This window comes from Corticium candelabrum, chromosome 5, assembly GCF_963422355.1.
Source record: "Corticium candelabrum chromosome 5, ooCorCand1.1, whole genome shotgun sequence".
NCBI lineage: Eukaryota > Metazoa > Porifera > Homoscleromorpha > Homosclerophorida > Plakinidae > Corticium > Corticium candelabrum.
In genome coordinates, this window is record NC_085089.1 from 6,830,609 (window position 1) to 6,854,142 (window position 23,534).

Sequence of the window (23,534 nt, forward strand, 5' to 3'; positions counted from 1 at the left end):
CATTTGACTTACTAGAAGAGCCTGTCGATGTATACAATATTCTGAGACGCCAATTTAAGCTAGAGGTTTGAAAACACGATAATATCCGATGCATACACACTAGATGCATCTCTCTACATAATTCCACTCAATCACTGAACGGCTTACATTATTCACTTCTGGAAGGTGTCTCTGTAGACTGGCAACCCAAATACAAAAAGAACAGTTACAGTGATTCATTGCAATTATATAGTCAGCTATAGAATTGATGAAATGATCGATCAATAGAAAATGATATCTCCTCTCTTCACGCAGTCCAATCATAGCTGTCCCTTGAAGTAAATAATGTGTCTAGAGGAGACTGACAGACTTTACGCAGTTGTTTAACAAATGCACTATTAGCGAACTATCTCTCTCTGTCTGCACCAACCTGCAAGTTAATTAAGTAATACAAATTGCGAAGTCTTTAGTTAGATTCGTAATAAAAGACGGCACCACTAGTTTGGCACAGTCTAGTTGTGGTACTATTCAATTTGCTTTCAAAGTATTGGACTCCAATGTTTGGAAGCTTCCTATAGATGTATACGCCTATCCAGGCTATTACTACTACTACTACTACTATAATATACACTGCAGTGGAACTGGTAGATCAACAGAGATCGGTACTAACGTTGCAAGCCTCGTTTTCACATCAGAGACGATCATATTTAACTTAAGCGTCAAGGTATTCTCTCCAAGTGCTTAGAACGTATTCGTCATCTGTGAACATGGAAAACGTACGCGCGTAATGTGCGCCTTCCAGTCGGAAAAATTGTGACCGCGCCACTGTCAAATAGTAATATTGATTATAGAGAATAACCTATAATTAAAATTAAAGATATCAAATGCAGCAGACATACATTCAGTTTCACATTGACATGCATACATACCATGCAGTAGACCACCCAAAATACTAATTAAACAAACATACAATTACAACATATTTTAACAAAAAATACGCTGTAAAAACGCCAAACCTTGTACAGACATACGTTTTTCAATAATGAAGGTCTTCACCATATTGACATTAATCGTTGTCACCAAGAAAATTTCTGGTATCTTCTATCACTCCTCTTGCGCCATTCAAAGCATATTCCGCGTCTTGGCAAGAGTAGACGGTAGCAGGAACACGGTTTTCCCGATCTGGATAGCGAGTATCAAGGTAGTAACTGTCGCTAATCATTGAAGCATTCCACTTCAGAGTGCTCGGACATCCGGGCAAATCTCCCGCTCCAAGGAAAAAGCCAATGTTGTGCTTTATCCGACGATCCTCTGGAATGCCTCGAAATATAAACAAGAGTCCTTTCAAGGCTTTCTCTACAACCTCGTGGCAAAAGAAGCAGACGGCAGCGTACCTTCGTGAGTCGTCAGAACCGGCAGAAAACAATGCCTCCGCTGCGCCGAGATCTGCCTTTGCCTGCTCCACAAACATAAGACCTCGAATTCGATTGGGAAACAGCTGTGTCTCACTAGGACCAGAGGTGCCGCCCTGTCGACGATGACCAGAACTAGAATGACTGCTAGAGCTAGAGCTAGAATAATAGGTAGGAGGAGGTGGGAAACTGTACGACGACGACGATCGATGACGTCTGCGGTGCTGCTTAGCAAACGAGTTCCAGCTTGAGTAGTGCCTACTGTACGAGACATCATCTGACTGACTATCACCTCCTCTCTCGAAACGTTCGATCTCGTTTAGCAAAAACTTGAACACTTCTTCAGCATCAGGATCGTCCGTTTTATCGGGATGCCACTCCAAATACATTCGCCGAATTGCCCTTTTTCTGTCCAAAGCAGGAAGTTTCCATATCTCCTGCATTTGTCTCCTAACCAAATCCTTCTTGCCTTCTAATGTCGTCGGAGTATCAGCAGCTGCAGTGGAGCCACTGCTGGGTTGTGAATCATCTCTCAAGACCACACAACCTTCGGAGTCGACCTCTGTATTCCTAACGAAGGCATACAATAAAAGAACACTAACCACTACCGGTTCTTCGTCTCCCACATCAATACCGTAACGTGTCTCCAACTCCGACTCCATGTCGTCCTCGCAGCATGCTTGATAAAGAACGACGGCATAGATAAAACGGTTGCTGTCTACCTCGTACGCTACCCATTCGTCTACATTAAACCTGTACCCGAGAGGTGATTGACGGATAATCTCCAGATGGCTGGGAATAACTTCCATACCGGGACGGTAACGACGATTCTCTGTAACAGTGATTTCTTCAGGATCTTCATCATCATCATATTCGTAAGGAATGCCCAAGTCGCCGAGTATACTTGGTATTAGATGTGCATTCTCACATGATGCGATAGCAAGCAAACAACTTTCAGGAAGCTGAGTCTGGAGCAGCATTTGCAGCTCCCGCACGATCAAGACAAACAAATTGATGTGCGCCTTCCCTTTTATTGCCTTTGCCTCAACATACAAAGTTGACTCTAAACGTGATTGTTCAAGAAAACACCGTTTCCTGCTACCATTCAGCTCTAATAACTCACCTGCTACTGTTTGCAAGCAAGTCCGAATCTCTGGTAAACACTTGACATGAAATCGATTCCTGAGGATATCGAGACCGCGATGCAACGTTTCCGGAATGGTAGATTCCTTTCTGCTATTAATGTAAATACTTCGAATTCCTTTAACAAAGTAACTAGAAGTCAAATGATCCTCATACATTGCAGCTGCAGCACTCACGTCCTCCTCTTGTAAAACCACCTTATTCATACTTAAACGGCACTGAGGATCTAAAACTTCTACAGTCAACGTCGACAGTTTGCGCGGTCTTATGCTTTCAGGAAGAAGGTCAACGGTCTCTTCAGCAAGAGAAGAGAGACCACACCTTCTCAAATCTATCAGGAACTGATAGCGAAGACCTTCAACCTGTTTATCCAAATGAAACAAATCCAAATACACAAGCTCTTGTGATGATACCAGCATGTTGTCACGACTTGGCAAGAAGAGAGGCTTAAGAGCAATCTTTATGTCAACTTGAGAAAATCTAATCGGCTTTCCAGCCACAGATCTAATTTCAGATTTCAGTGTTTCAAACAACAGTTTCACAACAGGCTGCAACATGTTAGCATCTCCGGGTAACTCGTCCTCACCATAGCGGCACTGTTGTTGAATGGATTCCAAAATCCTGGCACAATGAAATGGACGTACTTCGTCTTCCACTCCAATTCGTTTCAGCAGGCGATGATATGGTGCCAAATAAGAAGGACAGCGAAAGAGATAAGGATGAAATTCATTACGAATAACAACAACACATTGATGAGGTTTAACAAACATCTGTTTGTCCTTTAGAAAGATACATTGACGTGATGTCAAGAAATCGACTACTCGTCCACAGTCAGCTGAAAGGCCTTTCGTGAAACACTTGTTGTTACGTAAATCAGCAAATGGCGAAAGCTCTGGTAAGGTGGAATCAGAGAAAATTTTACTTAGATGGCCAAATACAAAAGACAGACTGTCTACCAAACGGTTAACAATATTCTTTGGTGCCTCTTTCTCGGGCTGAATGTTTTGTTTGGCTGCGTCAATTAAGTAGCAAAAATGAGAGAGCACTGACGTAAGACTAGGAATCATTTGAATACTAAGACCACGACGAAGAACTTCTGTTCTCTGATATTGCGACCATGGTTCCTTTACCAACGCTTGAGAAGTCCAACAGAGATTTTCGTTGTCTCTAGAAAACTTTACTCCTTCACTATAACTGGTAGCGTAGTTGACTGCCTTATCGCGTTTGTAAAACGGCAAAGCCAGTTGCTCCAATTCCCTGCTAACCGTCACTACCGGAAGGAACCGAATTTCCCGGACTGTTGATATAAATTTACGATCGTTCCAAAACGTCTGCATACAGTCCGCAAGATGAGACACCATTGCAGTCGATGTTTTATTCCAAACCTCGTAGCCGTCCGGTTCTCGCCCCTCTTGTTTCCAAGTCAACGCCTCGTCCTCCAATACCACAGCAAAATCAAGAAATTCCGAAGTAGAGCACACCATCTTTAATCCTAATTTTATAAGAAATAACAACCACTTTGGTGTTTCATTGGAAGGTAGAACAGATTCAGGAGGTGTGGGAGGAAACTTCTCATTCGGTAGCATCAAAGCAAAAACTTGAACTCCAGGATGGTAAAAGTCTGAAACTCTTCTGATTTCACTTCCGTAGTCAAAGCAAGGCGTACAGCGTAAACGGACAGTGAACGGGGTTAATTTGTTCGCTTCAATAACATCGAGGTTCATCAAGAAAACTAGATGTACAACACGATCACTTTGAGACATACGATTAAAACACGGTAAAATGTAGTTTAAGTATACATCAGTTGTTGACTTGTCATGTAAACCGAGTCTTTTGTATAAATCGTCAAATAGAATCTTGCGGTGGAGAAAAATGCAAGGTGCAATTGACATCCATTTATCTCTTCCAGAGTCGGGCAAATCCAACAACGTGCACGCATTACTAACTGTTGGTACAGCCACTAGCTTCCTATCCACGGTCTCAAACAATGGCAGTTGTCGTAAGATGTTGACGGTTAATAAATCCATAGTACTGTTTTGAAAATACTTAAGAATTTTCTCTGCATCGCTGACTGACGTTACTTCCGGACAACGGCTAGTATATAAATACTGAAGTGCTTTCACTACCGAGAGAACGTTGTCAATAACTGCAAATTTTAAAACTCGCTCTAAATGATGTTCTTGAAGTTGAGAAGTAATAAACGAGTCCACATAGACAACACCAAGGTTTAGCAATGCTTGACACACGTATGCAAACGGTGATTGCGATGTCGTTGGTAATGACCAAAATACAGTGTATGACAAATAAGGCGGAACCAACATACTACCATCACCAACCGAAATGATCGGTAAAGCTTTCAAACACTCAATAGAGTTGCTCAACTTTGTGCATTTCATCAAATACGACCACAGTTTAGTGATCCACTCCTTACTTGGACCGACGTCTGGGTCCCACTTCCTGTAGTGATGACTCACTAACCAGTCAGGAGGAAATATATCTTGATCCGGCAAGTAATGAACCAAATCACTAGGACTCAGTTTCTTCCAGACGGGATCTGTAAAACTTCGTACCGTACTGCGAAGCTCACGGTGCACAAACAAGTGCCGACCTTTAGGTAAAAGACTACTGTACCCAGAAACAAATACAGTTGAAGATGTAGAAAACTGGCATAGTCGACCATCAGCAGTAACAAGAAGAGGAAGACCACTCAAGTAACTTGTATCACACTTCGCATCACTAGTCGTATCACGCTTAATTTTAATACTTGCTTTCAACACATACTCGAGCAACAATTTGACCGCTTCACAACTCTTCAAAATGGTGTCTTCTACGCTACCAAGTTGAAGCCGACAGGAAGACCCAGCCGTTTGATAATTTTTCAAAAACATATGTACTGCTTCAGGATTTACACACTCAACAATTGCATCCTTTTTTGCATTTAAAATGGCAGCATGTAGAGTAGGCGGCGACAGTACAATAGGAAATCCGCATCGCAATAGAAATACGTTAAGAGCATAGCCATCTCCATCTTCGTTATCAAAACCAGAAAAGTACGCCGTCAACATACCAGTATCTGTTTTCTTTCCAATTTCAAGCCACTCAAGTGATGCGAATTTGATATCACCAGATTCTGCTGGAAGCAGCTTCTTCATTACCTTCTGCTGCTCTTCAGTAGACTTTCTGATATATTCATGAAGAGGAACAGCTGGCTCTCCTGTGTAAGGCAATAAACGGTAATTGTGTTCGATGATGTATACGTACAATTCCTGCACGAGCAAATCCAAATACGCCAATCCACTACCCTTACCAATATTCAAAGGTAGCAAGTGATGAAACCATTCCAGATTCTTACGTAAACAGGCATGTGTGTCAATCCCTTCTTGATAAATAGTCACGAAACGGCGAGCTTCTATAAGAAATCTGGCGTACGCTGGTGCCACTACAAACTTGATGAGACATTCATTCCATCTCTGCTTGACCGACCGATGTGACTCTTTTGAATCATACCACAATGCACGTCTCGTTGAATCCAAAGCAAAATGACCGTTTATTTGAACAGGGAGCTTCCACTTCACTGGAAGAGGCAGAAAACAGAACAAGTTAGTTTGTGCAGGACGAAGACGGCGCCTTATAGGAGCAGCTATTCCTACACGAGGTAGCAAAGACATCCTACAGCCTTCTTCGACACACACTGAGTCATGACGATGCGGTATCCCTATAGAATGATGAACTAGCCATTGTCCTTCTTCAATCGGTGCATGTCCTGACATGCACACTTTCCCTAAGTCTTCAGACTCGTGTATGTCAAGTTCATAAAACGCAGTAGCGTACTCAATGTCGGCTGTTGGTTTGCACTTACTGTCTGCAACTATCTTTGACATTCTCTGACGTTCTTCTTCAGCCCTAGAAGAAAGAGTGGCCTTCACTTCATAACACTTAATGCCTAAAGAATCCTTGGAGATGGAAGTCAACTTAATACATTTAATGTTGTTGAGAAACAGTAACATGCTCGGTGCGCTTTCCTTGAACATGGTCATCAGCCCCTCTACACGTTTAGTGTCGAACACGTTTTCGCTAACTTCTGAGATATCTGCCATTTCTTTCGTTCGTAACGGAAGTCTAAACAGAGTTCCACCTTCCAATGTTATTCCATCAATGGATGTGTAGCAATCCCAGATATCACAAAACTGATTCCAAAATTTTTCGTCTGTATCAAACAACCTTCCCGGTCTCTCTTTAGTAGCTCCACGTACGTAACGACAATGAGGATCCAACACACAAAGTTTTTTGTTGTCAGAAAGAAAAGATGGACAATCAGTCAAATGATAGACAGCATTGAAACCGATTCCATATTGTCCAGTAAGTGAAGGATCATCACTTTTACTACCTCTTCCAAGATTCTGAATTCCTTCGATGTCTTTATCAGTAAACGGTCGGTTGTTGTACACACAAATGGCAGGCCCTTGTAACGACTTCCAACGATCAGAAAATACACGTGTTCTCTTGTACTGCCGTTGATCTAAGATAACGTGTATTTCCGTCGCCTTGGCATCATCAGCGTTTTGCAGTAGTTCTTTCAGAATCCCTTCGTCAGCTGGATAGCCCTCTAAAATGTTCTTAAGGCGCTTCGTAAGAGACTCATGCTGACCAAATTCTATGCCAGGTATATCACGAGCGTAACTGTCAAGCACCGTGTCTCTCACTAGTTTTACTCCAAGACGCTCTGCAGTAACTCGCGGTACACAAGAATGCACGTACACGTGTTCTCCTGTTAGCAAACTATCCATCCACGGAGCATCATTGTACGCTAACTCGGAAGCTGCAATCAAACGCCCATCTTCCGATAACAAAGGAACTTCCAAGTTACCTCGAAATATTTTCAAGTCACTCTTAGTCAAACTAGCAAACTCAGGAATAATTAGATGCTCAACATAACTAACAAGTGGTTCTCTCAGTCGTTTTCCATTTGCTGCTGCACAAATTTGCTGCAATGCAATAACGAAATGTTCAGGTTGAAATACCTTTTGCACTCCGGTATCTTCCAACAACCTCTTCATGTGTGAGAGTTCACTCGGAACGCTGGAAAGATACGGTGGTGCACTTTTCCTCCACTCAAAAGCCAACTGGTTAGACTTCATTGCATGACCTTCCACAACAATCCACGTCTTGCCATAAAGTTGAGTCACAATATCGTCTGCTTCATCTTCGTCGTATCTGCGCTGCAGATCTTTGTACAACATGTCAATGATTTCCATAAGAGATGATGTGTTCGTTCCAACTTCTTGAAAGGCTGCAATTACCAAGTCTAATTGCATAATCAACATTGACAAAGGAGGTAAGGAACTGAGACCTAGCAAATCAATCACGGCAGAAAACCTAACACCATGAAGAGAACTATCAATAATATATGCCTGAGAGCCAACTGCGTATCTAAATTTCCAAGTGTAACCTTCAACAGGAGTAACAACCCTTCGATCGCGCTGTTGATCCGCGTACCACACAATTGGGTAATCTTTTGGACAGCTTTCTACCAATAGAAAAGGCGTATTTCTAAGCAGCTCCAAGTGATCAACTGAACACTGCTCTGGTTTCTTACACAAACTATCAATAAGCTTTACTAGAGCTCCAATTCTCCGGTTCGCTTGCGTGTGACTGACTTTCTCCAATGTCTCCACAGTTGCACTTCTCTCTACTACGTTCTCCCAAGTAAAGGAACCTGTAGATTTCATTCCCAATTTTCTAAAAGCAAGAACTAACTCGTCGCTGACACACAATGATTCAACAGGAAACTTCTTTTCTTCCTCTTCAAATAGTTCAGCTTCATCACAATTGGGGTCAATCATATCTGATGCAGCGCGTAGCATTTGTCCATCAGGACAACATGGAAATATAGCTAAGTTGCTCAGACAGAAAATAAGATGATCAGTCGTAAGAACACGAGTCAACAATTTCTTCAACAAATCATCCCGAATCTCAAAGTTCATTTTCTGCACGTGAGGTGCAAACCATTTCAAAATAAACTTCTCTTCCCCAACAGTTACAGTTTCCATTATATTACTGTTAGCTTTGTGAAGACCATTCCACACATGTTTTGGCAATTCAACATAGCTTGGACAAACTTGTTTCATGATCTGTTGTGCGTGTGGCAACATTTCCCTTACAGAATTAGATAAAATCACACAATCACGTAGTGAAATCAACTTGAAGTCATCATTGCTCATGCTGGGAAAGAGCGTCTCAGTTCCGTTTACAACGTTTTTATAAAACTGAGAAACGAAAGTCGCCCAAGCTGCATGATGAAGATTCGTTTCATTGGGCCACAAAGCGTAATAATGCGATGAATCAATGTGAACTTCCTCTCTGTAGTCTAAACGGTCAGACGAATGCTTCAACAACAAGATGTACGACTCAACCAAACAATCACTGATCAAATTCTCGTTCCATTCTGCTTCAACATCTGTTTTGCCTCCAATTCGTGTTTCGTCTGTTCCGTGCCACCAGATACCACGACGATTAGATAGAACGGCAAACATACCATTTACGTGCAAAGGCAAACCCGTTCTTTCTGAGAGCGGAAGAAAACAAAACGTTTCTCCATCAACAGCACAAGGTACACCATTCTCGCTCAATTCAACGGCGACACTGGCAAACGGAACAAATCTACGCTCATGACCACCATGTTCGCGCGAAAATTGAAAAGCATCGCCTTTGCCTCCATCTGAAGAAACCAACCAGTTTGCAATACGCACCTCGTTTGTATGAAAGTTACGCCATTTGATTGCACAAGTTGACGAACAACCAGCAGTATTTTCGAAACGTCCTCGTTCTACTTGACTACATATGGACGTCAACAATTCCTGATGAGACAAAAGACTGCTAGATGCCTCTGCTCCTGCTTGGACAGACAAAATCTGTCTCATGTCTGAAGGACTGACTGCATCTGACTTCAATTCGAACACTTCAACCGACTTGACATGTTGAAGAAAAATTAGCAGCTTTCCGCACACTTCTTGCAATGCTCGCAATGACGCTTTAACTCGATCTTCATCATAGGCTTCATTCTTTATCTCATTCACAGCAGCTTGTTCGTTAGTTCGAAAAGGAAAGCGAAATAGAGTTCCATTAAACTCAGCGCAATTTACTAAGTTGCATCCAAAGACATCACCATAAGGTTGAAACTGATCAGGAAATCGCTGGCCAATGGGTCTTTGCACAAAGTCAATTTTGATACCAGGCTGAGATGGGTTTCTGATGTGATTTCCGAGATGACTCTTGTGAGGATCAAATATCACCACATATCGACGACTAACAAAACTAGGCACATCAGTTATATGATAGACAGATGTGAAACCCAATCCAAATCGTCCAATTTTTTCTAGTTTTGATTGTTTCGTAGCAGCAGCCAGCTTTGAGATATTGACGAAATCATCGTCAGAGAACACAGAGTCATTGAAAGCCCACAAGGCAGGTCCCTGGCATTTGCTCATTCCTGGAGCAAGCAATGAACTTTTAAATTGATCGTGTTGTCTCCAATCTACAAGGAACTTGACGCTCGTTGCTTCAGCATCATCAGCATTTTGAAGCAATTCTTTGAATATTCCAGCATCGTCTTTGTATTCTTTCAAAATATTCTTCAGTCTTAGAGTCAGTGACTCGTGGGGTCCCAACTGTTCGAAAGGTAGCTCCTCGGATGGGGCCAGACGATTGCTAAGAGATGGCACACCTAATTTGTACGCAGTATCAGAAGATACCTGCTTGTGAATAAGGCGATAATCTGCAACTTCTAAGTCATCACTACGACGAAGCCACTCAGCATCACAATACATCAATTCTGAGCAAGGACACAATTCTAGAACATTGTCTTCCCTGTCCACAGGAACAAGTAAGTTTTGTTGAAGGCTTCGTGGAAGGATTGGTCGATCTCTAGTCAACAAGTTGAGAATTGTAATTGTCAGTTCTAAGTCACGTTCCATCTTCTTGTGCTCCAATTGGAAAGTAGAGCTATCATAGAATGCTTTCATTGAAGGTAAAACAGACAGAATGTCTTCTTCTTCAAACTTTGATTTCATTCCACTTGTCTTGAGAAGTGTACTACAATCATTCAAATGAGAATAATGCCCAATTTCATAAAGCCATGGCTCTAGTGATCCGGGAAAGGCGCTGGAAACAGCCAATTGTTCAGGACGTATAAAACCTTGTGATCCATTCAACCACACCCAGTCAGCAGGTGCAGACTTGAGACCGTCTAAAATAACTGTTGCAAACGAACTACAGAAAGCAGATCCCAGTGTACTGAAGACTTCTTGAAGCATTCTGTCAAACTTTTCTCGCCCACTTTCTTCGATTGATTTGGTTTTCCATAGATTGTGAGCTACAATAAGTTGTTTGATTGCTGCCTCATAAACAATAGTCAAGGAAGCACACGAAAGAAAGTTGACTACACTTGGAGATATAACTGATGTATAGTCAAGGATAGCCAACTGAGTTCCAACTGCCAACTGAAGCCTTTCCGAGCTGAGGTCAACAGATGGTACAACAACACAACTAGGCAAGCAAGTTGGACTAGAGCAAGTCCACGGCATACCAAATGCAATAATAGAAGAACTGTGTTCAATGACGGGTATCCAAGCTACAGAAGCCAATGCCTGCCAACATATCGTCTGATTACTTCTATACGTTTGTAAGAGTTGTTGAGCCCAATCCTCTTTATTCAGTACTTTCAGTAGAGTTTTCGCCATGGGCTTACTCTTCTTTGCAGCAATACGTTCGGCCAAAAAATACAATTCATCTGCAGTAATATCACTCAGTTTTCGAAGACCAACATGTTGATAGAGTAAATCACCATATTTGCTGTTCAAGGCAAAAGAGCCAACAGGAAAGACACACTGATCTTCATATAACTCTGAAACATAGCGTTCATTTGGACTAAAAACTTCATTAGGAGCTCTTAGTTGATCATCACTAGTTTTAATAAAAGCAAGAGATGTCATACTCTGACAAGCATCACTGCTCATTAAGTGAATGTTGTCCAGAGCAAACATAATTAGCTTCTCTTTGACATCACTGGTATACATTTGAAACTGACTAAAAACAAACTCGTCAAAAACTTCTTCTAGAGTAAGTTGATCATAGGCACCACAAACAAACCCCATTATCTGACTTGTCTCTGAACTAGGACTTGCAATTAGAGTTGCTTGAATGGGTAGAGTCTCCTCGAGTTCTGCTGGTGCTACTTGATTGCAGGATTCTGAGGAAGACAAGGATTCAAGATTTTCCTTTCCCCATTGACGAAAAATAGGAAGAACTGTTAGAACGTTTATTTCATCATCTGAAGGATGCCTGATTCGAACAGCTGCAGCCACAACACGAAGCAGTTCATTTCTTTGTGCTTGAGTTAACACATGACACATAGAGATAAAGTTAGTTGCTCGAGAGATGCAAGTAAGTATGTGTACTGGCTGACAAACATATGTATTCCACAAGTCACTGCAAGACACAAGATACTCAGGTGAATTGTACAAAACTGTACAGCCCAAATTTTCAAGTCCTCTTGCCAAGTCTTCATTAATCCATAAATCAAAATGTGGAAGTTTAGCAAAGATTGCAGAAAACCCAGACACCAGCTTCATGAGCTTCTTCACCCCATGAGTTGAGGTAACTGGAACAATAAACAAATTCTCAAACTCCTTCAGTGAAACATTAGAGATGTTTTGATTAATCCATAACCATAATTCAGCAATCCAGTTGTCAGTTAACCTATCTCCTATTTTCTCAGGACTACAATTTACAGCTAAGCCCCCAAGCTCTTGTACTGGTGACAGCACTTCGGATACAAGAGATGGTACGTCACTAGACTGAATTGCTTTCAGTTGTGTAAACCCTGTAGCAGCAACTTTGCTCAAAGTAGCATAAACACCCTTATCAATCTTCTCATCCAAAAACTTTGCATCTTGACCAGGAAACAGTGACCTTGGACATGATGAAGATTCAAGATACACTGTTGAACAACCTGAGAGTGAGAATGTTGTAAATGTCCCATCACCTAGTGGTAGCAAACATAAGCCAACTAATCTGTCAAAATGGTAATCCCTTAGTACATATTTCAACAATTGGATTTTGTTGTGCGGTTGCATCTTTTCATAACGGTTACTTTTTCTCAGTTCATCTCTCACATAATCAGGACATATTTGCCTGCCACCCACACCATCCTCATTTTCTATTCTAGTCAAACAAGATGCAACATTGGCAGTAGGAAATGCAACTTTGTGACCAATTCTCTTCATTTCTTGTATTGCAACTGATTCATCTAAACGTAGTGATTTCTCAGCATTGTCGCTGACAAGTACACTTTCAACTGATTCCCATACACCTTCCGACACACCAAGACCATACAGTACTTTACACTGAGATAAAGAGGTCAGAAGAGGCGGTATCACATACTGTGACCAATGATACTGTACACGGTCAATGTCAGGCCACATGGCATAAATATCTGCCACAGAAACCAATGCACGATCAAGTTCAATGGAACAACGAATCAGAGAAATGTACGCTTGTGGTATGAGCTGCTGAGCTAGCAAACAATTCCATTCTGCCTTCTCATCTTTCGTTCTGTCTTTTGCTGGCCATTTGAGACTTCTGCGATTATCAGCCACACTAAATGAACCATGAACATGAACAGGTAGGCCACTATTACTATCTGCATCATCACTGGGTGGCAATGGAAGAAAACAAAAGATCCTTCCCAACTTTGTTCCATGTTCTGTTTTTTTACCAATTGGAACAGCAAGTCCCACCCATGGAATTTGTGCCAATTTACTTGCCATTGAATGAACTTGAGGGTCAGCTGTACTAATATAATTTTCAACTAACCACTCTTGAGTGACTGCATGATTTCTATGAGATGTGCATGTAATACTTACCCGAAAAGGGCTAGACAAGACAAATCCTGCTTCAAGTTTTCCTGTTGATATTTTGCCCACAATATCTTTCCTTTCTTTTCGAATAACTGTCTTTGTTACTTCTGAAAAACCGACTTTAAAAACTTCTTGAGCAGCTATCTTATCTGGTAGCCACTCATAGACAGATATCACCTCTACTGTCTTGAGAAAGAGCAAAACAAGATGAGCATCAACTTGAAATGACTGGAACAGCTCACGCATTCTTTGTAAAGTGCAAATGTTAGATGAAAGATCTGGTGATGGTGTTTGGCGCAATGGAAATCTAAATAGGGTACCATTGTACTCATTTTGCGATATGCAACAATCAAGAACTTCAAATGGTCGAAACTGATCAGCATATTCCTGCCTTCTTGCCTCCTCAAATAGAAACAGTCTCCCAGTTGTGCCTCCAAAATGCTCCTGGAGAGGATCAAAGAATGCAATCTTGTTCCCACTAACAACACTAGGAAGATCTACAAAACAATCAAATATACTCATAGCAGCAGCCCTGTGACCAAAGATGGACACACCAAAATTCCACTAACTTCTACCCTACTCTTACACTTCAGAAAGTCCTGCCTCTGTTGAATTCTCTTTACTCTTTACAGTTTAATTGGTGTATTTATGAATTACAAACTCATCATAATTTGAAAGTTAATTGCTCAATCAATAATAACTGTAACAGTCAACCTTATCACTTCTACTTCATAGAAGTGAATGCATAAATCGTTTTGCTTTGTGAATACAGAACTAAAATAGTATCAGACGTTGAAAACTTTTAATGATACAACAGTTTGGTTGTAAAGATACCTTGTTTACTAAAGTATCAATCATTAAATTTTCACTCCATCAGCTTTCAGTAGCATAATTAGTATAACCATTAAACTATAAAAATCTGAACTCCAGCAACGTAATCTAGTTGTCACAACTTCTCATAATGACAACCACTGAAAAGTGGTGTAATCTAAGCAACCTATTACTGCTATACATCATATGCACATTTCTTCTGCTTCAACATAAGTTGAGAATAGTTTCAAAATTAGAAAAGCAGCTACCCCACATCAATTTGCACCTACACAACAATGTAGGTATTGTCAAGTTACAGTAAAATTTAATTTTGACATATACCCATAACATATACTCCAATACCTCCATACAATTAGTAATGGAACTAAAGCAAAACCTACATTTAAGTTATAAAAATTTATATCATGGATTACTCTTTATAGGCTTCTTTGCCCATATTCTGAATATGGCAGTACAGTAGGACACCACTTATCCGTCGGGCATGGGACCAAAAGGGCTGAAAGGATAACTGAAAACGTCGGATAACTGACGCATTTTAAAAAGAGCGACTGCAGAATACTTGAAGAAGCTCAACATCTAATTGTACATGTAACAACTAATACAGTACAACTTCTTTGACTACGAAAACACTAACAGGAACTGGCAAGACTTAAAGTAACCACTAATCTTAGTCTGGATCAATGCTTTCGCTCTTCTTGTTGTAGTACAGTTGCTGTAGTACTGTACGCACAGGAATCGTATATCCCAGCGTGCGCACAGCCTCGCAGTTCAGACAAGCCAAGCACCATCGGATAATCTGTGCTGTCGGATAAGTGGTGTCCTACTGTTTTGGCTAGAGCAAGGCACCCAATAAGACAGTAGAGTTCCTTCTCAATATCATCCAGAAGCGTTAACTTTATCCAAAGCAATACAAAACTATTCCGATCAGCAGTACAGTGCGGGACAGCATAAATCCCCCCAATGCGCATGTCATTCGTAAACGCGCACAGTTTAAATTTGGTTTGGTCTACCTATTTCAAATTTGGTCCAGTGGTGTACAAGTTTATTTGCTACAACGAGCCAGCTTAATTTGATAAACGAAAGAGTTTCGTTCTCTCACGGCGAGAATAATGGAGACGCCTCCTCAAGTTCCCGTATTGTCCTACGAAAAATAGGAATATTGCCGTAGATGATTGAGAACTCGATGAAAGATTGTCACCATGATGTGCAAAAAAACTGCAGAAATGGATTTTCGAGATTGTTTATTAATTCTGAGTTTAACCGCAAGAGGGGCCCCACTAAGGGTCTCACTTCGCGCCCTATCGTTTTTCATGCACGCGCTATTCGAATTCAGAAGTGTACCAAACGCTATTAGACAAACAGGGTTAAATATCCACAGAAGCACATTTTTTAATTTTTCTCTAGATGCAGTGTGAATGACACTCAAAGATAGGCATGATAATAAAAATATACAATTGGTCACGTGATCTAGTTTACATAATACAAGACGCGACTGAAACATTATTTTAACATGTCTAAAGTTGTTCCGCCAATCTCTGATGGTGCCCTCATTTTTGTGTACTATCTGCGACACAACATCTGCGGCCCTTTTGACGGTCTGCGATGTCTCCCTACGGTGAAACTCGAAAAGCAACAACGACAGCATCTTTAGATCTACGATTCCCAAAGCTCTTACCCATTCATCCAGACAACTCCAAACATCATCATCGCTAAAAGACTGCACCGAATCGCTGTCCCCGTCTAGTGTTTCAGCGTCTGCCTCTGCCGTACATGCTGGTTCCGAAGGGGCCCCCTCCTCTTCAGATGGTCTAAGCTTCAGCCTTTTCTCATTCATAGCTTCAACCCTTTCTAGTTGTTTCTTTCTTTTACTCCAACGCATGGCGTCCATGATGATGGCAGTGAGGGGACTAAGAGAATACGGTATCCATGGCAATAATGTGCCATCAACCAATCGCAATGCAGCCACAGCTGTTAGACAGCCAATCAACACTCGCTAATCTAAATTCGTTATCTTGCAAACCACGTGGTCAAAACCGACGTCATTCTGTAGGGCTTCTCACGGCGATCACGTGCATATGTAAGAACGTCTATAAATACGCAGGGCGAATTTTCTAACGTGCGCTACGTTTGGGGGGATTTATGCTGTCCCGCACTGTACAAACCGTGTTTCCACTAGCATTTGAGCCAGTTTAACAACTGGTTTAATTTAATCTAATCTAGCCAGTTTAAGAATTGACCTGTTTCCACCTGCACTAAACCATATGTGTAGGAAGAAGGGGGCTGGAAGGGCACGTGGCCAAGATGTATTCAACTTTAGCCGTGTACCTGTCGAGTAACCTGCTAATATTTTTTAGGGATGACAGACATAAAACTGATAACATTGACATGACATGCATACATATGAATAATTAATAATAAATTTAGCCTTGTTTGCCAAGCCCCCCCCCCCCGGGAATATGTGTGCCCCTCAACCAAACTAGTTTCCTACGCCGCTGTAAACCAGTTATATTCTACACCTAGACCGTGTTTCCACTAGCTGTACCTTAAACTAGTTTAGCTTAAACAGTCTATAAACTAAACCTGTTCAAGAAGGCGACTGTTTCCACTAGGAACTTGCACATCCAAAACAAACTGTCTGGGACCGCCATAGTACTCCTCGAGTGAGTCTTGTTTGAAGTATTACACTGCTCTGTCACAGAATCAGAGCAACTGTTTGTTGTCACTGATTCAGCATCTACTACCAAGAATTTCCATGACGATGACCAAGGACAGTGTCTTCTCTCTGTGTGTAGCTACTAATTTCTCTCTTTTAGTTAACAACCCTTACATCTTTCAAGGCAATCCTATACCAGGAAACTAGTCAATATCTATTACCATCACAACTGCGTTGTCGGAAGCCATCTAAGCGTGCTACTGTCACGTGATAGTTAAACCTAAACCACTTTGCTAAACCTACTACAAAACGGGTTAAAGTTTCGAATATAACTGGTTTAGTGCAGGTGGAAACAAGTCAATCCTTAAACCAGTTTAGCTTAAACCACTTGTTAAACGGGGGAGGGCAGCGCTAGTGGAAACGCGCCCCTAACCCGCATTTCCTAAACCTGGTTGGTTTATCAAGTGGTTTAGGTTAACTGTCACATAAGTGACAGTAGTGTGGGTGCTTGAACATGGCATCTGACAACACCGTTTGATGGTATCTACAACTATTTGCTGATATGGGATTGTCTCGTAATGGAAGAAATTAGCAGCTATTGCATGCCATGTAGCTAGATGCTGAATTCAAAGTCTCAGTAACAACCAACTGTAGCTCTGACTGAATGTCAGAGCAGCCCAATGTATCACAGCAAGTGTCTTGCCACGTACACTGCACCATGACAAAACGGATTTGTCCAGACCTCACACAACTCGTATGCACAAGTGTATCAAGTAGAACAGTTGCCTTCTTGAACTGCTTTACTGAGTAGTTTACAAACAGTGTAACTGGTTTAAGCTTAACTAGTTTTAACATGTAGCTAGTGGGAACATGGTGGCCACTAATTGTAGCTTAACCATTTGAGTCACAAACATAATGTACACAAACACCAACTCATAATTTACTAAAGCCAAAGTACACAACTCTACTGAAATTTTCATTAGTACATTAATATACAAGAATCAAGTGTCATCCCATAATAAGCACTTGTTACTAAAAGCGATAAAACAACCCCATTGTATTGTTGTGCTGCAGTTCACATTAAGTGAGTAACCGCCGTAGCAATACTTACCTAAGTAACACCCAAAGCACGCATGTGCTAAGATTACAGTAGTGGTGCTGTAGTTAGACAGACCAAATGACAGACAGAAGGACTGACAATTAGAATGCAGGTGTTGGTGTTATTAGCGCGCCAGTCGCTGGCGTTAATTAGCAGCTCACTGTACACCTGTCAGTCTAAAAAATTTTACATGTGCGTGACGTTTCTTAATAATTCAGAGTCAGATTGGGTGTGACCTGTAGTGTGGGGTGCTGCTACTTGAGAAAAGACAAGCAGTCTTTGTATCTGTTCAGTTAAGACTTGTTTAGGTAAAAACACAAAGACATGACTCACAATATAATTATGCATGATCATGCACCAGTGGTGGATCCAGAGGAGGGCTCCAGGGGTCCAGGCCTCTTCTTTCATGACCTTGGCAGAAGTCGGAGGAAGAGGAACTGGCACTTCCAAAGTCCGTATCTAAAACTCTCCATGTCACTAACAGTAGTCTCTATCCAAATGTGTCACATATTTTGTATCTGCTTCTTGTCGGTCCTGTTACATCTTCCTCTGTTGAGTGGGCTAATTCAGCTCTAAGTTATATGAAGACAAAGCTACGAAGCACAATGCATCAAGACTAACTTAATAACCTAATTTTACCATATTGCGGTCCACAAGGATAAACAGTTAGATTACAATAAACTCATAGACCATTTTGCATTGAGTCCCCTATGTGTATATATGTTACTGACAGACTGAATGAAGTCCAGATAACGACTCAGGACTCGTCGAGGACTACTCCTGAGTAGACTGCTAGAAGCACTGTTGTCTGGTAACAGATAAGCAGTTTCATTTGAATTAAAGCACTGGATCACATACTCATCAAGTGACACCAATGCTAAAGAGTGTTTAACGTCATTAAACAGGCAGATCCAGAGACTTGCTGAAGAAGGGTCTCGACATGCGGATAGATATATTAATATTATGACATACATATGGTACTTACTGTTTTATTGCAAGTTAACACAAATTATTTTGAGCAAAGAAACTAAATGACATGATTTTATGTCACTACAGTACCATCATGCTTCTCTTGAACGTGAATTAGTTATATCAAATTAGACACTGCCTAGAAACATAATTAGGAATGAGACTGCAGTGCATGTGTTTCCTGTAATTTAGTTGGATAGCAGCTTGTTGAGAAACAGCAAATGAGCATGACGTCTGCAATTTTCACTCCTAATTATGTCTAAGCAGTACATAGGAAGAAGTCAGCAAAAGGCATTAGGCTTACTAGCTACTATGTCTCGTAGAGAACAATATTCAGTTCTTTCATTTCGTCACACCAATTCTCTAGCCAAATAACGTCACTTTTCATCTAGGGTATCAACAAGCAGCATTCATCTCGGATTCCTCCGAGCAAACGAGTCAATCACCACAGCGTAGTACCAATGGAACGTCCTTTGCATGAAACGAATAAGCAAGTCGTTGAGCTTTCTTCGCTCATAGTGCTGCGAGGCTTAGTCTTGCTATATACGCCAGGGCAGAGTTACTTCTTTCCACTGTGGCCGTATAGTCACAGGAGCCAAAAATATTTACAATAGCATGTACCCTATTCCTCAAAAGAACGCCACGGCGTTCATGTATTTAAGGTCCATGTATTTAAGAGAGGCGTTCTTTCAATGTCATTTCCATGTACACTACCACACGTCTGCATGGCCCAAGGCTGATCTTTCTTCTTCCTCCCTTTGCCTTTTTCCGTGTACCAAGATTGTCTTTGAGGCTAATTGTCTTTTTTCTCCACTCGAGGTTCATCTACATACCCTCTACTCTCATTCTGCTTGTCTGCTCCAGAAGCGCCGAGTACTGTACTACTTTGAGTTTAGAGGCAGCCTCGTATGAGAGCTTCTCTTCAGCCGTGCAATTCAGACGATTTAGGCACGTGTCAAGCATGCGCGAGGTATGTATAATGAATATCAATTACCTGTTCTGCAGCGTTTATTCAAGGGTGGTGTTCTTTCGAGGAAAACGGTATGTATGGGTAATGCTCTGCTTGGTGGCTTTTAGTATGAATATCTGATAGTTTCTTTGGCAGCTTCCTTTCACTGTTTTAGTATGTATCACTACCAAGGCTAAACTCTGCGATTGCAGACAGAAATATTATACTTCGGCAGAGCAATTGAGGGCGCTTCTGAAGGGGCATGTGCCAATTGTGCCTATTCTTGGACCCACCACTGTTAATTTAATACAAGCAGGTGTAATCTCTCCATACAGAGTTCAATTCTTTGATGATTACATATTCTTAAAGACATGGCACTATTTTATTAGGCTGAGTCTCCCCTTCTACGGAATCCTGGAAACGCTATTGATGTACCTACCTCATGTCATCAGTTAGTACAGTCAAACCTCCCTTATCCGGACACTTCGGGACCGGTAGCTGTCCGGATATTAGAATTGTCCGTAACTGAGAATTCTATTCTGCGCATGCTCAAATACGTAATAAACTTAAGTGTCATAGAACGAATTCCATGTCTTCTGCAAAACTTTTGCAGCCAACCAGAGCTAGCTTTAAAACTGGTCCATTCTTCGTCAGGATAAAGCAAAGGGAACAGGGCCAAGGCTTTCTCTTGCAATAAAGGTCCTGACACCAAGGCTCCCTTCGCTCTCTGTTGCGCAAACCACATGTAGCATGCCTCGTCGATCTTCTCAAACTGTGGCTCCTTTACAACTCGACGCTTCTTTGCAACGTCTGGAATTTCACTACCTGACACATGGTGTGAAATCTTGTCTCTCTTTTTCCAGATGTCAGCCAACGTTGACTTCGGAATGTTATAATGCTGAGAGACTAGTCGAAATGATTGCCCCTTTTCCAATTCACTAATTAACTCCAACTTCTTCTCTAGAGTAATAACTGACCGTTTCCGTGATTGCTTGGACGCCATAGAGCACGTGTTGGTCACTGCGCATGCGTTCGGTTTTAGCTCAGTGTCCGGTATACGGAGGTGTCCGTAAGTGAGAGGTCCGGATAAGGGAGGTTTGACTGTACTTGACTTACTTAGTCTACAGCCCAGGGTTTAGCATTTAGTGCTTTTTCATTATATGAGTCGACTCATTACCCAACTCAGTTTATTGTGTCAAAATGTTTAGCTTTCTCTATCTCCCTCACCTGTTATGTGATAAATTGAATTAAATCCAATTCCAAATTTGCCAACTTTCATGGGATCATCTTTCTTCACACTGTCATAAGGCCTCTGGATGCCATCCCAGTCCTCGGGTTCAAACACAGCATTGTTTTGAGCGTACAGAGCAGGACCTTGGTATTTTCCCAGTGTCTCATTCACCAGACGTTTCGAACCGTATGCATTCTCTCTTGCATCAAGCAAAAATTTCACTTCAGTGGCTCCGGCATCGTCTGCATTCTGTATCAACTCCTGAAGTCAGAGAGACCAAACGCGTTCTAATTTAAGTACGACTTGAACAAACAAATACAAACCTTCAAAATTTGTCCCCCTTCGGGATACCGTGCTAGTATGTCTTTCAGCAAAAGAGCCAGTGGCGGGACCTTCTGACCAAAATCACGTCCTACCACCTTCCCTACTCAAGACAAGACAAGTACAGTTTAGAGAGCGGCTGGTGGCTAAAGCAGCGCGCGTTTTACCGTAAACCAGAGCCGTACGCGGTGGCCAGACTGTGGTCTCGCATAGCCAGACCCGTATTACGCGCGAGACTAGAGTCGTCCGGAATATGATGGTGTCCGAGGAATGAGGCCGCGCTCTACTAGGAACGGACTCTCTAGATAGAGCATTAGTCTGAGCATTTAGATACATACAAGGCTGTCTTCGTAAAGCGCAAACAGTACAAACAACGGTACTGCATATCTAACAGTAAACATTTCTACACCCTTCTGCAAAGAGTGGTAAAGAGTGGTGTGATAGACTCGAGCCGGTCCTCGGATTGTCACGCTGAGGATTGACAAACCGGGAGAATGACGAAGGAGCAACTGGTGTGATCAAATGACCTACTCTAGATCTAACCTAGATGGAATTATTTCGAGTATCCGTAAGCCTAATTAGTCTTGAAACATGAAGCTAGCAATTACTAACATTCTACATCTAGTCAAACTATACGAATCACATAGAGACTAATACTAAACAAGCTTTTAGAACTAAAACAACATTCATGCCTGTCTGTCTGTCTGTCTGTCTGTCTGTCTCAATGTAAATATATTTTCCAGTTAAATCAAACGTTTACATTCTAGACAACCTAACACGGTCTTGAAGCATACAAAATTACACTACGCAAGATACATTTCGACATTTTTGTCTGTCTGTCTGTCTGTCTGTCTGTCAATACATATATTTCAAACATCAAACTATAATACATAATTATGCTACTCTGTCTGTCTGTCTGTCTGTCTGCCTGCCTGCTGTCCGTCCGTCCGTCTGTCTGCTACAACAAGAACTGCAAATCTCGAAATGTCTACAAATATTTACGCGTCTGCGAGTTGCAGGTGTCCACAAATTGTTGCTGTAGCCGAGAGTCTACACCACTCTAGCTAAAGATCTAGTTTTGAACTGCATGCTGTTGTGTACTCTCTAGAATTCTTCGCAGTGTTTTCATGCGTTCTAAGCACTTACGGCGTCCAAACTAAAATTTGGTCAGGCACTTTGAACGTACAGTACGTCTCCTTACTATACATGTCTGCGCACGTAAGCCCAGCATTTCTAAACAGGCACGTGAGTTACTTTGTTTGAGTAAATGTAAATATGTAATGTCCGTGCAACAAATGCACATGCGACGATGCGTTTAGCTAGAATTAGCTAAGAAGTTTCCGTAAGTGAGCACACTTGAATATGTGGTTGCGCAACGGCTTTCGTCCTAGAGTTACCCTCTCTCTTCACTAGCTAAGAAGCTTGCAATTGATAAATCTACCTAACTAGACATCCAGGAGGTTTCTGAGTGAACATTGAGTACTACCTTTAGCTGCAGGTCGCTAGACCTACAGTCTACAAATCCAATCTAGGTTAGGCATGCGCACCTACCTGCATCTACGTTAGCCATCCTGTTCTGCTCACTCTGCACTGTCTAGAGACGACACGAATCTCTAGTCGTCGCTGCTGACGTGTACGTAGCAATGAGTATACACTCACAGTTACAAAAAACGACTGCGTAGAAACGCTACATGTACACACGTATCTATACGAGGCATGCAAGTGTTGAGCAACGCATATCAATTAGTATGGTCAACGGTCACGGGTTACGCCCTGTAGCGGAAAACAGCACCCTCTCATCTAGCTAGCTAGACGCAGCACGAATTCACAAGGTTATCAGCTACTTGATAATGCACAGCTTACAAATTGCTGGTAGGCAAACAATCAAAAGACACTAACAATTTCTACTCAACTGAACTGGACACGGGTGACATGCATTGCACTCGTGCACATACTAATTAAGAATGCATAAAGATGCCGGAAAACAACTGGAGTTTAGTGATACAGGAGAGTTTCATAATTTCTATAAAT

The 23,534-nt window shown here is 41.6% G+C and overlaps 1 protein-coding gene across 1 annotated transcript; it reads right to left on the reverse strand.

The window, feature by feature from the left end:
• Window positions 1–802: 802 nt before the first annotated feature.
• LOC134179650 (sacsin-like) lies at window positions 803–23,073 on the reverse strand. The gene is made up of 4 exons (XM_062646585.1): window positions 23,055–23,073; window positions 21,506–21,606; window positions 21,179–21,443; window positions 803–13,947 (listed from the first exon to the last, which is right to left on the reverse strand). The coding sequence occupies exons 1-4, from the start codon at window positions 23,071–23,073 to the stop codon at window positions 1,046–1,048; spliced, it is 13,287 nt and encodes a 4,428-aa protein (XP_062502569.1). The 3' UTR covers window positions 803–1,045.
• Window positions 23,074–23,534: the final 461 nt, after the last annotated feature.

Coding starts and splice junctions, on each gene's coding strand:
- LOC134179650 (XM_062646585.1), bottom strand. Junction 21,444..21,505: donor AAGGGGGACAAATTTTGAAG/GTTTGTATTTGT, acceptor CTCTGACTTCAG/GAGTTGATACAGAATGCAGA. Junction 13,948..21,178: donor TTCAATTTATCACATAACAG/GTGAGGGAGATA, acceptor ATTGTTTTGTAG/ATCTTCCTAGTGTTGTTAGT.